At 43.5% G+C, this 22,112-nt stretch overlaps 1 protein-coding gene across 2 annotated transcripts; it reads left to right on the top strand.

Annotated features, from left to right (window-relative positions):
- Positions 1 to 3,667: 3,667 nt before the first annotated feature.
- On the top strand, positions 3,668 to 18,875 carry CDADC1 (cytidine and dCMP deaminase domain containing 1). 2 transcript variants are annotated; one of them, XM_040056453.2, is made up of 10 exons: positions 3,668 to 3,776; positions 7,118 to 7,212; positions 8,713 to 8,890; positions 9,701 to 10,279; positions 12,175 to 12,224; positions 13,167 to 13,336; positions 14,400 to 14,589; positions 15,210 to 15,270; positions 16,552 to 16,651; positions 16,769 to 18,875. In XM_040056453.2, the coding sequence occupies exons 1-9, from the start codon at positions 3,704 to 3,706 to the stop codon at positions 16,623 to 16,625; spliced, it is 1,470 nt and encodes a 489-aa protein (XP_039912387.1). In that variant the 5' UTR covers positions 3,668 to 3,703; the 3' UTR covers positions 16,626 to 16,651; positions 16,769 to 18,875. The 2 variants fall into 2 exon arrangements, with proteins under 2 accessions (XP_039912387.1, XP_039912386.1); XM_040056452.2 differs by having other exon boundaries at positions 16,552 to 18,875.
- Positions 18,876 to 22,112: the final 3,237 nt, after the last annotated feature.

Below are 22,112 nucleotides of genomic sequence, written 5' to 3'. Positions count from 1 at the left end.
ACTTCTACAGCAGGAGACAGGCAGACAATTTGCAAAAACAGTTTTTCTGCCTCCACGACAGAGTTGACAGGTGCTGCCTTCACTGTTGTCAAACTGACTTTTACATGATTCCTAATCTTGCTGTTTTTCAAAGCAGTGAAAAAGACAGCGAGTGATAAAGACAGAGGCTCTTGGAAGGAGCTCCTGCTCAAGGCAGGTTTCCCTGCTCAGCATCACAGCCATCACAAATCACGCTCCTGCCACCACACATTCCAACTCTTTCCCTTTCCACTGCGTGTACTTCAGCACACTGCTTTATAAAGCAAGCACATCTGTTCCAAGGTCATTCATACAAGGAGTGTTAAGAGATAAAAAGAGCACCTTGTTGTATTTGCATGGTTCTAACAAATATTAGATATTTCCTACATGAACTGATGGGCCTAGCTGTTACACTTGCTTAACAGCCCACAGATAAAACTTTCTAAGAGGATAGGGTTTGTTTTTAAATCCAGAAGGCAAAACAAAGGTCAAAGTAGAACTCCTAGAGATTAATAAAGTTCCAAACCCCCAAGAATAAGCACTGTAAGATCTTCTTATTAGTCTTTAAACAGATTAACATCTTCACTGATTATCATTATACTCCAGCTAGAATTTTGAGGTAGGTGTGAAGTCATCTACCTTTAGAGAGCTGATGGTAATGCAGGAAACCTGGATTCATGATCTAAAACCTGCAGTGCACAGACACAGAAAAATACTGCAAAGTGGGTAACTGCAATGCAGGAATAAGTTTCCTCAGCAAATCAACCCCAAAAGAGACGGTGATGGGGAATGAGATTTTCAGCCCGCCAACACCATGAAGATAAGGGTACAAAAATGTACTAACAGCAGTACAAGAAGCACCATAAAAGCCCAGCAAAACATCTCAGTAAATTGTGAGCACTGTTGATATACCAAATGGCTATTAAATTATTGCAAAGGATAAAATCCTGAAAGTCATCAGCCAAGATGATCACACAGCTTCATAGCTGTGTATCAGAATGTACCTGCACAAATGGAAACATGCCAGAGGTATGAGAACACAAGGGGTATGACAGCTTCCACAGGACATTGTATCAGAGAGAGCTTTTGCTTTCTCCCATCTATCAGACCAAAACACAACATATCAGCAATGAGAGCCTTCTGGGACATCCAAGCAAACGGGTCTGCTAAGTAAAGAGAAAAGGGGTGAGGGGAAATGGGTGTTAAGCAATCAGTCACCTGAATGAATTGGGTTTGTAAGACACAGATGCAGGAACAAACTGCAGCTGTTGAGAGAAACAGTAGGTTTTTTCAGCAGGTCTCTTTCAAGGAGAAAAGACCCATCCAGAAATTCTTGTCAATCTGTAAATTATAAAAATTAAAGCTCAGATATGCTGGTTAACTGGAAAGGCTGAATTGCCCTGAATTGTATAGAAAAGAACAGCAAGACTAAGACCCACTTTTTTTCATTACTACCATTATCCTCTTCTCCACTGTAATCTTGCCAAAAGAAGCCCACTTAGTCCCTGGGCAGGGATGATTTCTGCAATAGGCTTGATGCCATTTTCCTTTCAACAAATTTTAGAGAATTACATGATTTCTCTTGGTTCTGGAGAGAATGAGTACCCTCTCATGCTCCACAGAGATGCTGTTGTCAGCTGCCCTCTAGCTTTTACCTGCAGCTTTTGTTGGAAGGCAAACAGAAGCAGCAAATCCTTTAATCCCAGTCCAGTCAGTGGGAGCTTTCAAATTCAAGATCATAATTAGATTAAAAAGCCATTGTAGGGTGGGACATATCTATATCTATCTATCTATCTATCTATCTATCTATCTATCTATCTATCTATCATGCTCTTATGAAGACAACTCCAGCAACAAAGAGGTGACTGCAAGTTACAGATGAATGTTCCTGGAAATTTGATTCCCACTTACTTCAGGCTTACTGGCCCTCAAAAATGTCATCTCCATACCCAGCTCTAAATGGAAACCCTAGAGCACACAAGTCAAGTTCTGTGTCTGAATCAGCAAGATACTTGTGAAATAAGAAGTTTCTCTAACACAGTGGGGAAAAAAAAAAAAACACTTCAAGACATAACAGAGCTGAGAGACTTCTTGCAAGTCTTGGTTTGGTTTTGGGATACTGAGAGAAAAAACATACTAAAAGGTGTTACCCTTTTGCTTGATGCAGTCTATTTTAACACAGCATTCAGCCATGGTCTGGTCACATTTGAAAGATCAGTAAGTGAAAATGCACATATCGTTTTTGTAGTCTTTCATAATGAGGGTGTCTAGAAGGGAATTTTTCCAAACAGAAGAAAAATTCATCTGACATAGTCATGCAATGCATACACAACAAATAAATTAATTTTTGGCCATACAGGAAACAAAAGGATCCTTATTTATAACCTAATTCATTATTATCCAGTTTTTAGGCTTCAATTGACTTGAATTGAGGCTCAAAAAAATCTTATTGTTTTAGGTCACATGCTCAGGAATTCTTTTACTAATTTTTAGTCCTTCTAGTCCTCAGTCTTTTTAGTCTAGATGGTCTAGGACATCTGAGATTCTTCAAGATGGGATTTTTTTGTCACTGACTCTAATTATTTGAGGTTTTATACATGACACCAGTTTATGGATATATCTCAAAAAATGTATCCACAGAGAAGCTTTTACACATCCTGGTGTTTAGAAAAAGTTTCAGGGACATTACACACTCTACCCCCAGAGGCTCTGATCAAAAAGCCCAGAGGTCACAAGCAGATGCCTTGGTTTATACAGCCCACGATTCCCAGCAGAGCTTATTAATGAAGGCTGGTCCCTCTGGACACCTCAGGTGAAAGGTGAATGACCTGCCAGAGCACAGCCCCCAGATCCCTCACAACACCAGCAAGTAAAGCGCAGTAGCAGAGGCTCTGGTCTTTGCTCCACCTGCACCACTTGCAGCTGAGCCGCCTGTTGCAGAAAATATATCCCTTCCTGGGATCCGATTCAAGCAAGGGTTGGACTCGATGATCCTGGCTGATCTCTCCAAACTCAGAATATTCTGAGAGCCTTCTCCTGTGATTCTGTTAGAGTGTCCAAAAGAGAGCTACGAATGTGGTGACGGGCCTTGAGGACAAGCCGTGTGAGGAGGAGCAGCTTTGGTTCCTCGGCCTGTTCAGCCGGGAGGAGACACAGGGGAGGCCCCACTGCACTTACAACTTCCTCATGAGGGGAAGAGGAGGGGCAGGCACCGATCTCTTCCCTGCAGTGACCAGTGACAGGACCCGAGAGAAAGACCTGGAGCTGGCCAGGGGAGGTTTGGCTGGATATCAGGAAAAGGCTCTTCACCCAGAGGCGGTTGGGCACCGGAACCTGACAGAGCGTTTGGACAGTGCTTTCAGGCGCATGGTGTGACTCTCGGGGGTGGGTGTGCAGAGCCAGGAGCTGACCGGTTGATCCTTGTGGGTCGCTCCCAACGCGCTCACCCCGTGACCCCGCGTTCCCCGTTAACTTCCCGCTACGGAGCGTCGATCCCGCCGGGAGCCGCCGCCCCGCCCCGCGCCGCCGAGCCCCGCCCCCTCGCGCTCTTCGCGCTTCCCATTGGCCGAGGCGCCCGCCCGTCAGCGCCCGTTGCCGAGCGACCGGCCCGCCCGCGGCCGTGGGGGCGGTGCCGCGCTGGGGCCGGTGCGGGGCCGGCGGCGGGGGGCTCCGGGCACCGGCACCCATGCACGGCGCGGAGGAGGCGGCGGCGGGGCCGCGGGCGAAAGCGGCGAGCACGCAGACCGACAGCATGGCCGGTGAGCCGGGCCGCGGGGGTGGGAGGGGGGGCGGGCCGGGGCCTGCCCCGCCGTGAGGGAGCCGCGGCGCTGACGGCGAGCCGGGCCGGCCGGGAGGGTGTGAGGGGCTGTGCGCTGACCGGCCCCTCCGGGTCCTTCCAGGGGCCGCCCAGGGTTTGTGCTCTCCTTAGGGGACTCTTTCCGCCTCTTCCCGGGGCTGTTCAGAGAGCCCCCGCCTTGCCCCTCCGGCGGTGATGCTTCAGAGAGTGCTCCTGCCCCTCGCAGACAGCGTACATATACATACACATACAATATATCTACATGTGTGTGTGTGTGTGTGTGTGTGTGTGTGTATATATATATGTATGCGCGTATATGGAAGTGTGTGTATATGAAGTGTATATGTACCTATGTGTACCTATACTTTCATATAAATATATATATAAATATATAAAAACTATATGTAGAGTATCTCTCCTATATAAGTATATTATATATATATGCACACTTTATGCTATGTATACAGTGTGTGTATATATATACACACAAAGTATGTTTCTGTGTATCTCTAAGCATATATCTATAGATCAAATTTATATATATTTATATTTTAAATATATCCTCTGTCCTCGCCTGCCCCTGCTTGACAGTGCCCTTCACCATGAGGGTCTTTTGATAACATGAGTTGTTATTTGCTCCCCCTTTCCACCCCATTACAGTGATTTCTTTCTCCAGCCCCATGCCAGGTATATTTAATGTGCATGCAATGCAATGTGCAGGGATACTCTCGCCTGCTGAAGGGTGTTCTTACTAACCCCACAGCAGGCCCATGGTATGGGTTTGGTAGAGAGCAACTTTCCCACAGGGCTGGGGTGCCCAGGAGAAAGAGATGCTGATAGATTCCACAGATCCCACTGCTGCGGTCCCGAGGGAGTGCTGTGTGCATACAGATATGATGTGTGTATGGTTCTCAGACTGAGCACCATGGCAGGCCAGCCAGGTCTCCTGGGTGTGTATATGAGTTTTCTTCATCCTGGTTTTATGGAAATCCTGCTTCCAGGAAAGCAAAATTGATTAAGTCTGAAAATGGGTTTTAGTTTCCTTTTTCCGGACAGCAGTGATGTCACTGGTAGCTTCCTCCTTGGTGTCAAGCACTTGTTGGAAGCCTTTCGGACTTTGGACTAGGAACTCCTGCATTATAGCTAGGACATAATCCTGGATCCGAGCCATGTGTGGGTAAGGTTTGCTTCCAGGTGCAGCAGGATTTTTGGCACCAGCCTTCACAGCACACTTTCCCTGAAGCATGCCTCACCTCACTGAAGCAAGATCCATAACCAGGAGGAGTAAAATCATACCTTTGTGTAAAGTGGGCCTGAGGCACCTGGAAAGAGCACTCCTTTTTTATGTGGCTTTGCTCTCAGTAGCACAGAGCCAGATTCCTTTACTTCCCCAGTCTTCTGTAGTTGCTTTTAATTCTGTAAGATGTCTTCTGCCTTTTCTCCAGTCCACTTTAATCAGCCTTCTCTTCACCCTGTTGAACTTAAGGGAGTGTTTAACTTCCTAAATGAGTGAAGGTACAAACACAGAGATGTGACAACTGTAACTAAAGGTCTTTCCTTCTTCATAATATTTTCCTGCTTCTCATTATAAATTCATGTCAGGATGTTCCAGTTTGTTTCCCGTGTGTTTGTCTGGTCACATTCAGGTTGGGTGCAAGAAAACAAAGAGTAATTAAAACTTTTTTGTGGTGCATGCAGTTTTAAGTCTACTCTGCATGCCAAATCGTTGTCCATTTTAGAAAACACAAAGCTGTGTGTGTGTGCATTGGTATAAATTACACTGTTTGTTTTAACTTGCCACTTGGGAACTGTACATGTGTGTGCTATGACAGGAGTAAATGGGGCTGTAAAGACAATGAACTCAAATGCCCATGTTTAACAAACAAGAAGCAGATTCTGCTTCTTTAGATGTGGCTTGTAGACCTACCTTTACAGCTTGCTTTTAGTACAAGTGACAACAAATCTTGGTGTGTGCTGCTTGCCCTGTCCATTTTTAGCCCACGTATCTGACTGTGCTAACCACGTGCCCCTTGCAGTGCTTGGGCCAAGTTGGGTAGCAGAGTTGGGCAGCCTAAGGAACAGTGGACAATGTGCCATCGGATAATGCTGCTGACAGACGTATATTTGCTTTCCCAAACCACGCTTATGTGTGAAAAAAGCTGCTAAAATATCATCTGAAAAGGGCGTTTCAGTCATGGATTGCATATCTTTATCTGTGTCCTAATTGTTTCACAGACATGCCATTAAACTAACCCTCTCCGCTAGCCACATAATCTTAGTATCTGATTATATCCCTTCCAAGCTGCTGGAACTACTTAAAGAATGTTTTTCTCTATTCTGTTCCACTCATTGCCATTTCCTCCTTTGCAAAAACTGTAACATTTGTGGGAAAAGATAGAAATAATGCTATTGTCAGACAGTTTGTGTGAGACCTGCAGAGGAATATGTGTTCATTACAGCTCTCTGTAAGTACCCCTGAAATGGGGACTGAAGATATCTCAAAGATTTAATTAACTTCTTGCCAAGTGTGAGGCAAGATAGCTTTACATATGGAAGAGTGCAAGCTTTACTGAGCAGCACAGTACTTCCTCCTTTTTCCTTTGTGGGACACGCAGTAAGGCAGAGTGCTGGCCCTCACGGGACAACTTCCGGATTTTCAATAGAAGCACAGCACAAGGTGGTGCTCCAAGAAGGGATTTTGCATTTGGATAGTTTGTCAGAAGTGACAGCCTGAGCAAAAGGTTTGAATTTTTGTAAAAGCCTAGAAAAAATCTAAGCAGAGTGTAAGAATCCAGAAACAGGATCTGCAGAACTGATGTAACTGGAAGGTTTCACAATGGCTCATCCGCTCTTGCTGTGGGCATCAGTGTAAGATCATGATGTGTGTGCTTGGATATTTTGTGGTGAGCCTGAAGCTGAATTAGAAGCTGTCTCAGATTTCTGTAAGCATCTGGGAGTCATTTGAGCACATTAAGTTTTGTGGGATCTGATGGGCTGATCTCTGATTTCTGCTCTACACCTCTGAGTTGAACTAGCTCACTGAATTTCAGTGAAAGTTTCAGCAGTTCCACTTGTTGCACATATCTGATCTCTGCATCTAGATGTGAACATCCTGAGTTGGCAATGACTGCCCTGGGAAGGATACTGTGGATGTAGCTGCTGAAAGAGCAGAAGGGATTGATGAACCAGCTTCTGTCGCAGCTGTGGTGTAGAAGGCTTGAAAAATAATGTTCAGCAATATGGAGTTTCTTTGTAAATATTCTCTAATAAATATTTCTTTTTTTTTTTCCTTCTTTGTAACAGGTCAAATGCCAAGACTTTCTAAGGTCAATCTTTTTACTTTATTAAGTCTCTGGATGGAGCTCTTTCCCTCGGCTGAGCAGCAGAAAAAATCCCAGGTAAAATGTCAGTGCTTATTGTTAATTGGTTTTTCTGAAGAGCTCCTTCAATGAATGTAACCCAACTGCTCTTTAGATGTGCCATAGTCCAGATGAAAAAAACAAAACCAACCAAATGTAACAAACTTTTTTCAAATATTTCTTAGAAGTAAAAAAAGATCCACTGGTGGGAGAAAAATAGCAAAATGGCTAAATAGCATGCTATTTCTGAAAAAGTTTGAAAGGCAAGGTGTATACCTCAAGAGTTAAAGCAAGCACTAAAAAATGGCAGGTGTTTGAAAGAGTGTGACAAAGGAGGTGTAGTGTATACCCTGTGTGTAAAGTCAAGGTGGTTGTTGGTGTAGAGAGACTCTTCTAGAGTTACAACGTTCGTGATGAGTTCTTTTACAGTGGAGGTGTACACAAGTATTTGAAATGATTGCTGATCAAGAACTTGTAGGTAACTACTTTAGTTACAAGGAAAAGCAACTGCCCTTGAAAGTGAGTCTTCTAAACAATAGCCAGTTACTCTTCAAAGTCAAGAGACATTTTCAGACTGACCTGGAACAGGATGTTTCCTTTTGTGGTCAGAGTTGTTAATTGGGCTCTTTAAATGATAACTGCATTGTGCACAGCATATCCATGTGCGCCATGTGTATCCATCCATAGCACAGTTATCAGCCAGGGCAAGAAAAGATAGGAAAATAATCTGAGTGACAATTAGGCTTCATTTGCAGAGCTGGATATGTCCCAGGCTAGATCCAAAAGGGATGGATGAGCAGCACCTACAGCCTTCAAAAGCAGTTTAAAATTTTGTAATTCAGTTAGAAATGGCACTTGGCTTGTATGTAGGGCTTTAGTGAAGTCTCATTTCTGTAACCACAAAGCAGTTGAACAATTTGCAGGTTTAAGGCAACAGTGTTCAGTAGCAGCTGAATTGCATAATGAGATCTGATTCATCAAGAAGCTTCATCAAACCAGCTTGTATCCAGTTTTCTCACAATACATGGGAATCCAGATGTGATAGCTCTTGTCTGTGGTATGCAGACTTCTTACATGGAAGATTCTTTAGAACAAGGACCATTACATAAATGAAGAGACAGAAATAAAGCTGGAGAAACTATTGGCTCTCAGGATGGTCAAGCTTTAGACAGAAATTAAATTCATGAGCATTTCCAGATGCTGGCTGATTCAGAGAAGGTTTCAGCTATAACTGATAGAATTTTCTGTGCTTCTTATGGATATTGTTATGGGCAAAGCAATGACCAGAAAAATCAGGAATTTGTGACAAATCCCTCTTTGGAGTTTGACAGAGACACAGCACCTGCATATTAACAGGCACATGTGAAAACAAAACAACAAAAAAATGCTTAGGAAAGTGCAGATTGTTTAATGAGTCATTGTACTGAAAGCTCTGTGCTCTGCTGCTGTTTGGTTACTGTTATCCAAGGAAGAGCTGTAACATCTTAATGGACCCAGTGTTGAAAAAAAGTAAAATAATTATAATGTCTTTTTCTGCAGGTGAAGAAGAGTGGTCTAGTTGTGGTGAAAAATATGAAGATTATTGGTCTTCATTGCTCCAGTACAGACTTGCATGCTGGCCAGATTGCACTCATTAAACATGGATCAAGACTTAAAAACTGTGACCTTTATTTTTCCAGAAAACCATGTTCAACTTGCTTAAAAATGATTGTAAATGGTAAGTAATGACTGTAGTAGAGTAGGAGGAAACATTACACTTGTGATTGAAAACAGAAAGCCTGTTTTCTTTTTGGACTGCCACAGTTGTGAGTGGCAATTCCTGATTTATGTAATCTGCGTTGATGTTTTCCATAAGGGTGAATGTACATTTCCTGGAGCTGATGGTCAAGAAACTGGGATTTGCTGCTGAGGCCTGTTTCTCTGTAATTGCAACCATTATTACTCAGCTGGGATGCACTGCTGAGGTTCTGACAGTCCTTTTGCACTCTGCCAGAGCAGCCCTAACCCTGATGAGTAGGCCTAGATGGATGCATTTTTCCTTACTTTCTCATTGCTTGTCACTCACACCAGGGAAGAGTGGGTTTTTATTCAGAAATCACAGGGAGTACTTAAGGGTTTCCTTTTCCCATGAGAGGTGAAGGCAAACCAGATCATTCACTTCCAGAAATGGGATCTGCTGGTACAGCCCTCCTGTGAATATTGTTTTTTAATCTCAGCAGCAATGTCTATCAGTGCTAACTTCTTTTTGTGTTTTGCTAATTTATGTGTTGGATTTAAGATGCAAAATTAGGCAGTCACAAAGATCTTAGAACCTGGGTAACTCAAATTTTTATCTGTAATCTGATTATCAAGTTGGATAACCCTTGATACTTGCATCTACCAGCATTTTTCTTGCCTAGACACCCGTTAGGCAGGACTTGGGGCCCTAAAGAAGTAAAACTAGCGTTAGGCAGTAGTGCGTTGAGTATAATCTTTATGTTCCACTGCACTTGCGTGGTTCCTTCTGCTGCATTGTCTTCTCTTCCAGCCGGGGTGAACAGGATTTCTTACTGGCCTGCAGATCCTGAAATCAGCTTGCAGAACGAGGTATCCAATCCAACGAGCCCTGAGGATGCAAAGCTGGATGCCAAAGCAGTGGAAAGACTGAAGTCAAACAGTCGTGCTCGTGTGTGTGTGTTGCTTCAGCCATTGGTGTGCTACATGGTGCAGTTTATTGAAGAAACTTCAACCAAGTTCGATTTTATTCAGAAAATAGCAAAATCACAGCCTGACTGTAACACTGACTTTTATACTGCATGTAGGCAAGAGAGAATAAAAGAGTATGAAAGTTTATTTCTAATTTCAAATGAGGAAATGCACAAGCAAATATTGATGACAATAGGACTGGAGAACCTCTGCGAAAACCCATACTTCAGCAACCTTAGGCAGAATATGAAAGATCTTGTCTTGGTCTTGGCTTCAGTGGCTGCCAGCGTCCCTGTCTTTGGATGCTTTGGATTTTACAGGAGTGGATCCCAAGGAACAAATGAAGCAGACGATCAGTGTTTGCCCCAGGACGTGGCAAGGCACTGTATGATACAAGCCAGGCTACTCGCGTATCGGACAGGTGAGTCGTGACCAGAGCGCAGGAACAACGGGCTCTCGACTGTAGAGCGAGTTCCTGATTTCAGCCTTACTCTTCCAAATACTTCCTTGAGCAAGGTGCTCTCAATTCTGTTCCTACATGTGTGAAACAAGTGCAGCCGTAATAGTAAAGACTCCACAAGGGCACACAGTATTGTGTGTGAAAGCTTTCCATGAGGAAATCAGTGCAGGTGTCTCACATACAATGCTGGCCAACCCTGCCCTGCCAATGTGGCCAACGCCCAACTGAAAATAGAACAGAATGACATTTAAATTCTTCAAGCTGCTCCGAGGCTCTTTTTACTGAGGTCTCACAAGATGCTTCTGTTACCAAATAAATGTCAAGATTTCAAGCAGATTATGTACACTTCAGAAAAAAAGCAGTGAAATAATATCCTTCAGTAGGACGTTAAGTACAGTTACATTAAGTCTCCTAGTCCTAATGTTATTAGTGGAAGTGCTTTTACATCTGATGAGAGTTCTCTTTGCACACATGCTGGAGTTTTCTGTCCAGGCTTCTGAAGTAGAAAGATGGTTATTGACTCTCTCTTGATAGATGACTTCTATTAGCTGCTTTATTCTCTTTGGGTACCAATGCCGGAAAGTGATAAGTTCTTCCTGAGAACAGAATATGAAAACTTTAAGCTTGATGGTGCTCCACAGAAATTTTTTTTTTTTACTCTAGATATGATAGTTGTTTGTTTTTTTAACCATTGTAAACAAATAGTACATAGGTAAAGTTTAAACCAAAACTAATCCCCCAACACACCCATCCAAACCTAACCTATTAAGTCAGATACCCTCAGCAAATTTTGTCTCCAAAAAATTGCAGAGATCCCATTTGTTAGATGTAATTCAGAAGTTTCATGTAACCAGTTACAAGTTCTTTGTACAGCTGTCATTATACAGAGCAAGATGGAATGACCAAGCTTGAGTGCTCACTCTTGGGGCAGCAAAGTTCAGGTTTATCTGTAGTATTCAGCCTGGACTCAGGTCTGGGTTTTGAACCAACTTATGTTGTACTGTAATGAAATTAAAATAAATAGCAGCTCACATGCATATTTAGTCCACATATCAGTCCTTATCTTCTCTTCATCAGTGACTAAAATATGCAGAATATAAACTAAGACAGTTTTGATAAAATACATCTTTAGCAGGAAAGACCCTTTGACTGATTACATATGGTAGTGATACTAAGGATGATAGAAATGATTCGTGGAAACAGTATGTTTTGCAATAATAGTCAATGGAAGCCTGAAATGTTTTTCTCCTTGATATGCTCTGTTTTAACAGGTCAAGATTCTCATCAGTAGCTACTGGGGAAGATTTTCAAGTGCCATAAAAACCATCCAAGTCATATAATGAAAGCTCTGTACCAGTTTTCCTATGGTGGTGATAGAATACACCCCCAAAATACAATTGTTAATATTTTTTCTCTGAATTTGGTATAAAATAGAACTAATTTTGATAGGACTTCAGACCAAAGAACCATAAACTTGAAGAATGGCAGAAATTGGGTCATTAAATTAAGTAGTAAGCAACAAGAAGGTTTCTATCAGTTTGCTATCTCACATTAGTGAACTTGTCCACACGTATTCTTGGCACACATATTCTTATCTATGTGTTAGTTGCTTCATTTCATTTGTGAACAAAAGTACACAGTGAATTCTTAGAATGCCTGCCTTGCAGTAAGAGCATACCCAGCTTTTACAGTAGACTCATATGATTTCCAAGCTTTTAATCTTTCTGCATTTCTTTCCTCCCGTTCATAAAGTAACAATAAACATTATTCCTTACTCTAGGATATCATATGATAATGTATAGGTAACTCAGAAGTGTTTTATTTGTTATTTACTCCTAAAATGTTATGTATTTTAGAGGATCATAAAACGGGAGTTGGAGCTATTATCTGGGCAGAGGAAAAATCAGTAAGTATTGACAAAGTTACTTTTTCTTGCATTCACAATTCATACACTGGCTTTGAGCTTGTTATTGTCCTTAAAGTTTATACACTTCTGGTTTTCATATACACACACAGCTGTAATAACTAAGTTAATGGCTGGTTCATTGTTATGCTTTAGGATGAAGGGGAAGTATAAATGATTTTAGTAACTACAACAGTGTCTCTGCCTGGATTTTCAGTGCACCTGCTTCCCCGATCATTGTCAGTAATTCCAGGTATCCTGGCTATAAGGTTTTGCCACAACTGCTGATCAGGCGGCATGTGCCTTGCATGGCCCCTTGGCAGCTCTTTTTAGGAGAGGTCTCAGTGCAGAGCCTGATCTCCTGAAGATATTTGTTGCAGTTGAAATGCTGTATGAGCTTTAGCACATTCCTTTTTGGATCAAAGTGGTATTTTTCTATGAATATTGTTACAGTGCTTTTTCCCATCTAAACAGAAAGTTTTTGTTCTTTGTACCTCTGCTTATGGATGTTACCAATCCCAGGAAGCCTCATTCTTCACGCAGCTCCAACGTACTCTTAATTTGTTTTTATCACTTCAGTCATCAGCTGCTTATTGCTGTTGTGTTTCTTTTTCTTATTTCGAACACCATCTCTGGCACATCAGGGATGAACTCCAGCTGTATTTAATCATGTACATTGTAAGGACTAAATCCTTCAGACTTCTTGTCCCTGCTGTCAGTATTACTTGCCAAAAGGAGAGCCTCCTAATCCTGGTGCAGGTAACTGAGGTGTTACACTCTTAGCTATGCAGTTCCTGCAGGGCTCAGTGGAAAAGCTTCATACAGACATGGAGCAGTTGGCAAGAGCTGAGCTGTCTGATCATACAAAAGTATACATTGCACAGCACTTTGACTTAGAACTCAGTTAAAATACCTCCAAATTTGATTATTTGTTTACTGTTGCAGAGAGGCTGTGATGGAACAGGAGCAATGTATTTTGTAGGCTGTGGTTACAATGCCTTTCCTGTTGGATCTGAATATGCTGATTTTCCACACATGGATGATAAGCAAAAAGATCGGGAAATCAGAAAGTTCAGATACATTATCCATGCGGAGCAGAACGCCCTGACATTCAGGTAATGGCTTTTTTTTTTACCACAGAGAAGAATGAGATGGTTTGGAAACAGCTCCATGACAAATGCATGTTGTGGTTTAAGCCCAGTGGGCAAGGTTCACATCCGGCAGCCTCTTGCTCATCCCCCTGCCCCAGCGGAATGGGGAGAAGAATCAATAGCAAAACTTGTAGGTTGAGACCAGAACAGTTTAATAATTGAAACAAATTAAAATTTATTAACAGTAGTAGATGACAATAAAGATAAAACTCGAGGTGTATACAAGTAATGCACAACACTATTGCTCACCAGCCACTCGTCAATGCCATACCCCATCCCCAAACTCTGATCAATGTCCTTTCTAGGTGACTCCCACAGTTCATATTCTGGGAGTGACACCCTCTAGCATGGAATATGCTTTGGACAGTGTGGGTCACCCTTCCTGTCTGTGCAGCTCCTCACTGCCAGAATATGAATCAAAGCACTTGACTCAGAGTAAGCATTACTTAGCAACAACTAAAACTTCAGTCTGTTTTTAACATTATTCTCATACTAAATCTGAAAGGCAGCGCTGCACCAGCTGCTGAGAAGAAATTAACTCTCTTCCAGCCCAAACTAGGACAATGTGTGATGTCACTGTGATGAACTGTAGCTTGCAGTCAGAGTCTTTTTTATGCCTGTGATGTAGAAGTTAGATGTGTATGGACACAGCCAGCTCCTGGGGTTTCTTCAGATTTCTGACATGAACAAAAAAACATGAATAAAGGATATTGGCTCCTTCACTTATCCTTCAGATACAAGCCACTGGCTCTGCTTCTTGCTAGACTGTGCTGTAACTCAAAATGAGGAAGTGTGGCAGTTGATGAAGCTTCCAACAATAATAGGTGTGGAGACATGGGATGGGTGTTGTTCACAGACAGTGAAACCAAACCAGATTCCATTGTGTACTTGTGCACTTGATTAGGAATAAGTTGTGCTCCTGAGAGTAAATAACACTTATTTGCTTGCTTTTTGAGGTATCAAATTTGTCACAATTCAAAACTACCAAGATACAAACTCTGAAATTCTGTTTTCTGACTCCTTGTAGGTGTCGAGAAATAAAGCCAGATGAGAGAAGCATGATATTTGTAACAAAATGTCCATGTGATGAATGTGTCCCTTTAATTAAAGGAGCTGGTATCAAGCAGATCTATGCAGGAGATGTTGATGCTGGAAAAAAGAAAGCAGACATATCCTATATGAAGTTTGGTGAACTTGAGGGTGTAAGCAAATTTACAGTAAGTGTCTGAATGTGCTGTATTCTAAAAACTGGGGGCAGCATTGATGGGAGAGTAGAGTGAGCAGTCGTCTGCAGCCAGCGTAGAGGAGCGCTGTGCTGTTTAGTCAGGTGAGTGGAATTAGAAGGTTGCTCTGTCACAATTCTGAGGAGCAGTGCTGTGCCATGTGCCAGAGGGTGGGGCCAAGCCCCTCTGTTTTCTCCATCTACACGGAGGATTTCCCTCTAACTCGTTGTCGTTGGAGGTGGTCTCTTCATCTGGTGAAGTTGTCTCCAAGCCTCCCCTGTCACAGCATGGCAACTGATTTCGGAGGTCACTGGGTGATTTTGTTGGCTCTTCCAGCAGCTCCCGAAGGAGCTGTGGTGGGTTTTGACTGTGGCCACGTGCACCTGCAGTCAGGGCACTCCCCGTGACAAACTCCAGCACTGTTGGTGTGAGCAGCCTCATTCCCCCTTCTTAAGGGAGTTAATGTCTGCATTAATCATTATTTGTCCTCAAAGCAAGTGTGTTCGCCCCCAGTCATGCCTCTCAGCGAAGGCCTGTAGGGTATTTTTCCTGTCTCACTTTGCTCCTTATTCTGTCTTCTGGAATATGTAAACATTTTCTTCTTCTTTTACCAGTGGCAACTAAGTCCATTGCACACTAATGCACTTGAATTCCATGACCTACCAGCCAGGGAAAGTAAGTATTTTCATTAATTAATTTTATGACTGAAATCAGTAAGTGAGATCACATTTTAAACCAACCTGATTCCCTCTGGGATTGTTTAGTCTTAATTCGTCTTGATTTCAGTGAGTTAAATTTTGCTATGAAAAGTTTTCTGAGGTTTTTGAATAGGTAAGCTAACTGTAATAGGTAATAACTACCTGTAATAGGTGAACTAACTTGCAACAAAATGCTTGGCATTGACACACATTACAAAATCTAGCAATGCTTTTATGAAGGTCAGCAACCTGCTGTTTGGCATGTAGATCGTTTCAGGCTACTTGATCATGTTTTAAATTTTGTTCTAGAAAGACTTTAGATTGTGCTCTAAAAACAGTACCCTTATTTTTTCAAGAGAAATTGGAGGACTCCTTCAAGTCATTTATGTATGTTCTGCCGAACATTTTGGTGCTTTCATATTTGTGTATATGTATGCACACGTATAATATAAAGGTCAGAAAATCCTTGTTGACACGCACCCCTGTAGCAAGGGAGCTGTCATCTTTTCAAAACAGAGTTTAGATAAGTCTTACTTTGAAGCCTTTTTGTGCTACAAAAGAGACCCACCATAGGCATCTACTGTCAGCTACCAATCCTTAAAATGTTATTCATTCAGAGGGAAAAACAACATGGAAAATGGCAGCTAAATCATTTTTGTGCTTCAAGCAGGAAGATGCAGTGTAAAGATGCATTGAGCGCCGTGCTAGGAGCATAAAAAAGACTGAAGGTAGTTTTTGTGGCACACAAATAGCCACGTACTCTGAGCGAATTTCTAACATGTGCTGAGATAGATTAGTGCAGAAGTCTTTTTGTTAGCTAATTCCTTATGGTCTGGGGGAAGGGGGGGAGGGAAGGGCTCAGAGTAATGTTCATGGCATTAGTGATCTCTGCAAAATGTTAGGGCTTGTTTGTCCTCTCTCTTAATGGTTTTTAGACCCAGCTGGAGAAACATTAATCCTGGGGTACTTTGTTTGACAACTTTTAGCAGGGTTCATTTCTCTAACATAGTTTTCTTTAATGTGGTGTGCCTGCATCTTCGATACTGAACTGGTTTAAGTTCCTCTCTTTCCTTGGTGTATTCTGCTTAGCTATGATTATTGCATGTTCCTCTGTAAGGGGAAGAAGATAATCTCCACCCCGTTCCCCACCTCCAGTGTTATTCCAGTATGCCTGCCCATGTTGAATATTAGGCTATGCTTGCTGTTGTTTTAATGCTTGCTGTTGTTTTAATGCTCCATGCATGTTTTTTTTCTTTAGATGGGGTCCAGAAAACAAAATCGCTGGATGACCAGCAGCACCAAAGCAAGAAACTGTGTCTTGGTCATTACTGAATTATTAAACCCTTCCTGCAGTCTTGGTTTGTACTTTTTATAATGCAGCCTGTTTGCACTTTCAAATAAGGAAGAGTTTTATTTATTGTTTGGAAAGTGAATTTTAGAATAAGTTTATTTATGATGTCTTTAATGTTTTACAGCATTACCTGAAGGTCTTTTTAATTTAGAAGCTCCTGGCGAAAAAAATGCTGCTTGTATTTTCTATGAAAGTAACTGGGTGGCTGATCATTTTTAGCACATTAAAAAAAAATATTCTGGAAGTTCATTGGTGGTAGGTCAAAGTAATAATAAAATGGTGTCTTATTTGCTTGGGGTGTGGTTTGAGGGAATGGATTTATAAGTTCTGGGCTAGCAAATGGCAGAAATAAGCCGTAGTTCTTCAAATACAATCATCAAGGGAATCTTCTAGGAAATGGTAGGTAAATAACCACCAGCAACTCTCTCTGTTCTTGAAAGTGGCTTTTGCTTCTCAGTCTGCTTCTCAGTATAATGGACACAAAACCATTGGGATAGCAGTCATTGCTAGCTAAATGATCTGCATACCAATCTTGTCTCTCATATACACTTCGTGCCATAGCAGCAGAGCTGTTTAGTTTTGTGGTACTTGCCTTGCTGCTCTCTGTGCTTCCTCACATGCAGTGCATCTGAATTAATGAAGGCAAAGATTAGCTTTGCTTTTTCTCAACTTCTGGAGGCAGGCATAGAACCATCAGCTGTATTCATCTCACTGGCAACCTGTGAAGATTGCTAGTGTTGAGGTTTTGTTAATCTTCACTGACAGGCTCCTAGGACTACAGAAGCTAATAAATTACCAGTTTATAAATATATCACAGGATGATCTGTTCCTAGTGGAATAGCCCAGATCTTTTCAGGTGCCCATCTCTTGGATGACTACACTGCAAGGGTGACGTTAAACAGCCACTCAAACTGCAGTTAGTGTTGCTGCTAATTTGAGGGGGAAAGTAATACATAACCAGAACAAAGAGTTGTACCCAGAATCTTTTGATTCCCATCTGTTTCCTGCTTTGAATCTGACCTCAAGCTGTTTGTTTTAGCAGATGTCCCAAGACTTTCTGTTCACTCCTCTGCTGAGCTCTCCAGTGCAAATACCTGAAATCTTTTTCTGCTCTTGCTGGTAGGATATGTAAACAGCCTTTTCCCAGTTCTTTAATGCATCTTGTCTTTGCTGCCCTTCTTAAAGTCCTGGAAGGGGAATCACGTCTTAAGATAAATCTGTATGTTCTTTTAGTTTCTTTTAGGTTTTAGGGAAGCTTGGAACTAGGTAGCAGGGCTGTGGCTGGATAGTGTACACTGGTCCAAATTAGAATAAAAAGTCTTCCGTAGTCCACCCACTGAAACCTTGTTTCCATAATCCATTGGCAATGCTCATCTCCTTGAAGTAGAAGCAAGGAAAAAAACAGGGCCAGATTTAAAGCCCCTTCAAGTTTTCTAGTCATCAGTTTGCCAGTGTCAAAATGAATAAAATCTGTATCTTCATAGGAACAGCTGAAATTGAAAAGTCCCTTAAACGTCATAGGTAGCCTGGGTACACAGAGAAGTAAATTAATTCAAATATCATACACAGGAAATAACTACACTGCAGTGAATGCTGCTGGTAATTTCTGCTTCGGGATGAGTTAAGATTCTACCTTTATTTTTACTTTTTTTTAAAAAATAAGACCTTTTACAAAACTTTCTGTGAAACTTGGAATCCCTTGTAAGGCTGAAGTCTTGGAAGCCTGGCTTTATTTCTGTCTTACTATACTCCACAGATTCTTCCAGAGGCTCAAAAATTTCTGTAGGCTCTGATTGTCAGTATAATCCTACTTTAATTTTTACTGGAATTATAAAGTAGGGACTTCATCTTGGCCAACAGGAGAAATGCAAATGGAGTTCCTCTCTCAACCTATGGACTCTGTAGGTGCTGCTCTGCTTACCAGGGAGAGCCACAGAATACTGGACAGTGCTTATTGCAGTGCTTATTTTGCAAATCAACTCTAGGATGTTTGTTTGTTACATAAAAACTGCAAAGTATTTACTCAAGAAATGTTAAAGTTATATATTTTATACACTGTATGAAATTTCCATATGCATTTTGAGACTTCCATTTCAGAACAATAATTTTATTTGCAGGTATTAACTGTCAGTAATAATTTGGCCTTCTGACTGAGAATTATAGAAATTCTCTGTTCATTGTCTGCCTTACAGCAAAACATGCTTCCTCCTAATAAATTAATCTGACAGTAAGTACTGAAGTGCATCTTTAAGTGCTTGGAGTTATTAGGAACATTAGAAAGTGCTTTGGAATGCTCACGCTCCTTACAGGCCCGGTACTCTTTGTTGAGCTGTAACCTCAGCTCCCTCTGCTCTGCCTGAAGAATTTGTCTCAACATGAGGCTGTGCCTCCTGCCAGCCCTGGGGAAGGGCTGGAATCCCCTTCATCAGCCCGTGAGGATTAATTTCCTCTTCCTCAAGAGAGTGGGAACTGCCTCAAGGAGCACTGCAAGCAGCCACCTTCACAGCCTGTTCCTTGGCCGGAGAGGATCGAAGTGGATGAAGCTTTGACCGTCCGACAGTAGAACTGCTCCCTGCCTCACCTCCTGCCCCGCTGCCCTGGGTTGCCTGTACGGGCATACCCAGGTGCCCCAGTTCCCAGTGAGTGCGGGGCAGAGCGGGATCGCTGCCGTGACGGGGTCGAGAACGGTGCCAGTGTGGCTGTAGGGCAGCGAGGCTGCTGTAGCGTCAAGTGGGTGATGCTGGGGCCTGATAGCCAGTGGAGTGTGTTATGGCTTTTCCTACAGTTAGTTTTCCTGTTGAGCTGAAAGGAATCCACTCAGTGCCCTCCAAGACTGGCTTATGTCACAGAGCCACAGACAGTAAGTGGGGACAGATAGGAGATGCATTTTAGAAGTGCCCTTGAATTGAAACATCATCATAGACCACAGTCAGCAGTCAGTGGAGCACAGCCAGGCTGGCAAAGGGACAGCCTTCCCAGGGCCATGTTTAATGTGGGGACTATTTTAATATCTTTGTAGTCCTCTAAATAGGTTGGGTTTTTTAATATATTTCAGCCATTGTGCCTGCAAGCCAGACTCCAAATATCTGGCTTTAATTTGCTGGATCCAGTAAGTGACATGGCTTGGAGATTATGAAAGCAAAGAAGGCTGATGGTGTGTGCTGATTTCATATAGATCTGGGTTACTGTTTGTATTTGGTTTGTGGGGCAAGGTTTTATTAGTCGGTGGCTTCTGGGGTTGGTTCTGTGAGATGCTTCCAGAAGTTTCACCCATACCTGACAGATCCAATGCCAGCCAGCTCCAGGATGGACGAACCTCTGGCCAAGGCCAAGGCCAGCAGCTGCCACTATGGTGCCAGTGGGATAATAGATGTAAGAAGTGGGGAAACGCTGCACTATTGCAGCCAGAGAGGGGAGTGAGAATATGTGAGAGGAACAGCTCTGCGGACACCAGGGTCGGTGGAGGAGGAGCAGGATGTGCTCCAGCGCCGGAGCCGAGATTCCCGGGCAGTCTCTGCAGCCCACGGGGAGGCAGCTGTGCCCTGCAGCCCAGGGAGGTCCAGAGGGGAGCTCGTATCCCCCTGCAGCCCGCGGAGAGCTCCACGCTGGGGCAGGCGAGGGCCAAAGGAGGCTGTGACCCCGTGGGAAGCCCGTGCTGGAGCAGGCTCCTGGCAGCGCCTGTGGAAGTCAGTGGAGAGAGGAGCCCCTCCGGAGCAGGTTTGCTGGCAGGGCTTGGGACCCACAATGGAGCAGTTCGTGAAGAACTGCAGCCCGAGGGAAGGATGCGTGTAGAAGTTCATGGAGGACTGTCGCCCGTGGGAGGGACCTCACGGTGGAACACGGGAAGAGTGTGAGGAGTCCTCTCCCTGAGGAGGAAGGAGCATCAGAGACTAAGTGTGGTGACTGACCACAGTTCCCATTTCCCTTCCTCCTATACTGCTGGGGGGAGGAGGTAGACAATTCGGGAGTGCAACTGAGCCCGAGAAGAAGAGAGGAGTAAGGGGAAGTTGTTCTAAGATGTGTTTATTTCTCATTACCCTGCTCAGATTTGACTGGCAATATATGCAATGAATTTCCCGAGCGCGGCCGCCCCGCCGGCAGAGAAAGGCCGGGAGAGGGCGCTGTTGGCAGGGAAATGCCCGGCGGAGCAGCCCGGGGAGCGGGAGCCAGGGCGTGCCGGGCTCCACCGGGATGCCGGGACTCGCGGCGTGCCGGGCTCCGGCCAAGGAGCCGCTCCAGCCCTCGTCTGCCACATAAGATTTATATTGTATTATTGACAGACCTTATATTAGTGCAAAAAAGGTCTTAGGGCTGCGTGTGTAGAGATAGTGAGGCCTAGCTCTCTCCAATGGATCTCAGTGGCCGGAGCGTGGAGCAACGGCAACACACGAAACACTGGGAATTCCGTCTGAATATGAGGGAAAAGTTCTCTATTGCGAGGGTGACAGAGCACTGGAACAGACTGCCCGGACAGGCTGCGGAGTCTGCTTGCCTGGAGACACTCAACACCCACCGTGGTGCAATCCTCTGCGACCTATTTCTGCCTTAGCAGCGGGGTTGGACGGGGTGGTCTCCAGAGGTCCCTTCCAACCCCAGCCACTCCATGATTCTGTGATTGTGACTGGTGCCCAGAGGCCTGCCGCTGCGGACAGAGCAAGACAAAGGTGTGCTGATGCTCATTGTAAATGTCATAACACACAAGGCAGCTCAAGGCTCGTAAATGGGAAGAGGGAAAATCATGGCTGGCATATCTGCTGTGTAGGTAAAGGGCCTTCTCACTTGGCATGCGGCAGCACAGGCTTCACCATGCTTGGGCTGGGAACAGACATGCAGAGGAAAATGCTGAACATGGCTTTTTCCCTGGGGTATTTTGCCGTGTGACATTTATCTTCTGCACCCCAAGTATTAGGTCTATGTACAGGACATTTTCCACTCAGATTTCCCAAGGAGCCAGGGTATGTCTCAGGACAGGATGGCTTCTGTAGCTCCAGGACTATTGTTGGAGGGATGGGGTCTGTTCCAGGTTCGAACTGTTCTTCAGTTGCACAAGACAGGTATACTAACAACTAAGCCGGACTTTCTCTGCCTTCTTCGCCCTCATTGCTCAACTATCTGTACTTTGGCTCCAGTGAGGTCACCTCACTGCTTTGCCAGTAAATTTTCCTCCAGGGCAGCTAAATTTCTAACTTGGAGGAAAAACAAGGGATTGAAGAAATGTGGGGAAACCATGAAGTACTTGAACAATAACTTCAGCTAGAGCCAGGCCTTAGGGACATGTCACACAAATGCCAGCACAGACACATTTCCTCCTCCCCAACGTTATTTCAGAACTACCTGAAAGAAGTATATAAGATAGTGTGAATGCCAGTGCATTCACCTTCACTTAGCCTTTCATTTCTTTTGTGGGGCAAGACAGATTTAGCTAGAGAAAACAAAAGGCAGCAGGAAGCAGAGGAGATTAACTGCAT

The sequence above is a fragment of the Hirundo rustica genome, chromosome 2, assembly GCF_015227805.2.
Source record: "Hirundo rustica isolate bHirRus1 chromosome 2, bHirRus1.pri.v3, whole genome shotgun sequence".
Lineage (NCBI taxonomy): Eukaryota > Metazoa > Chordata > Aves > Passeriformes > Hirundinidae > Hirundo > Hirundo rustica.
Note: the sequence above shows the minus strand (reverse complement) of the source record. Positions and strands in the feature narration are given on the sequence as shown.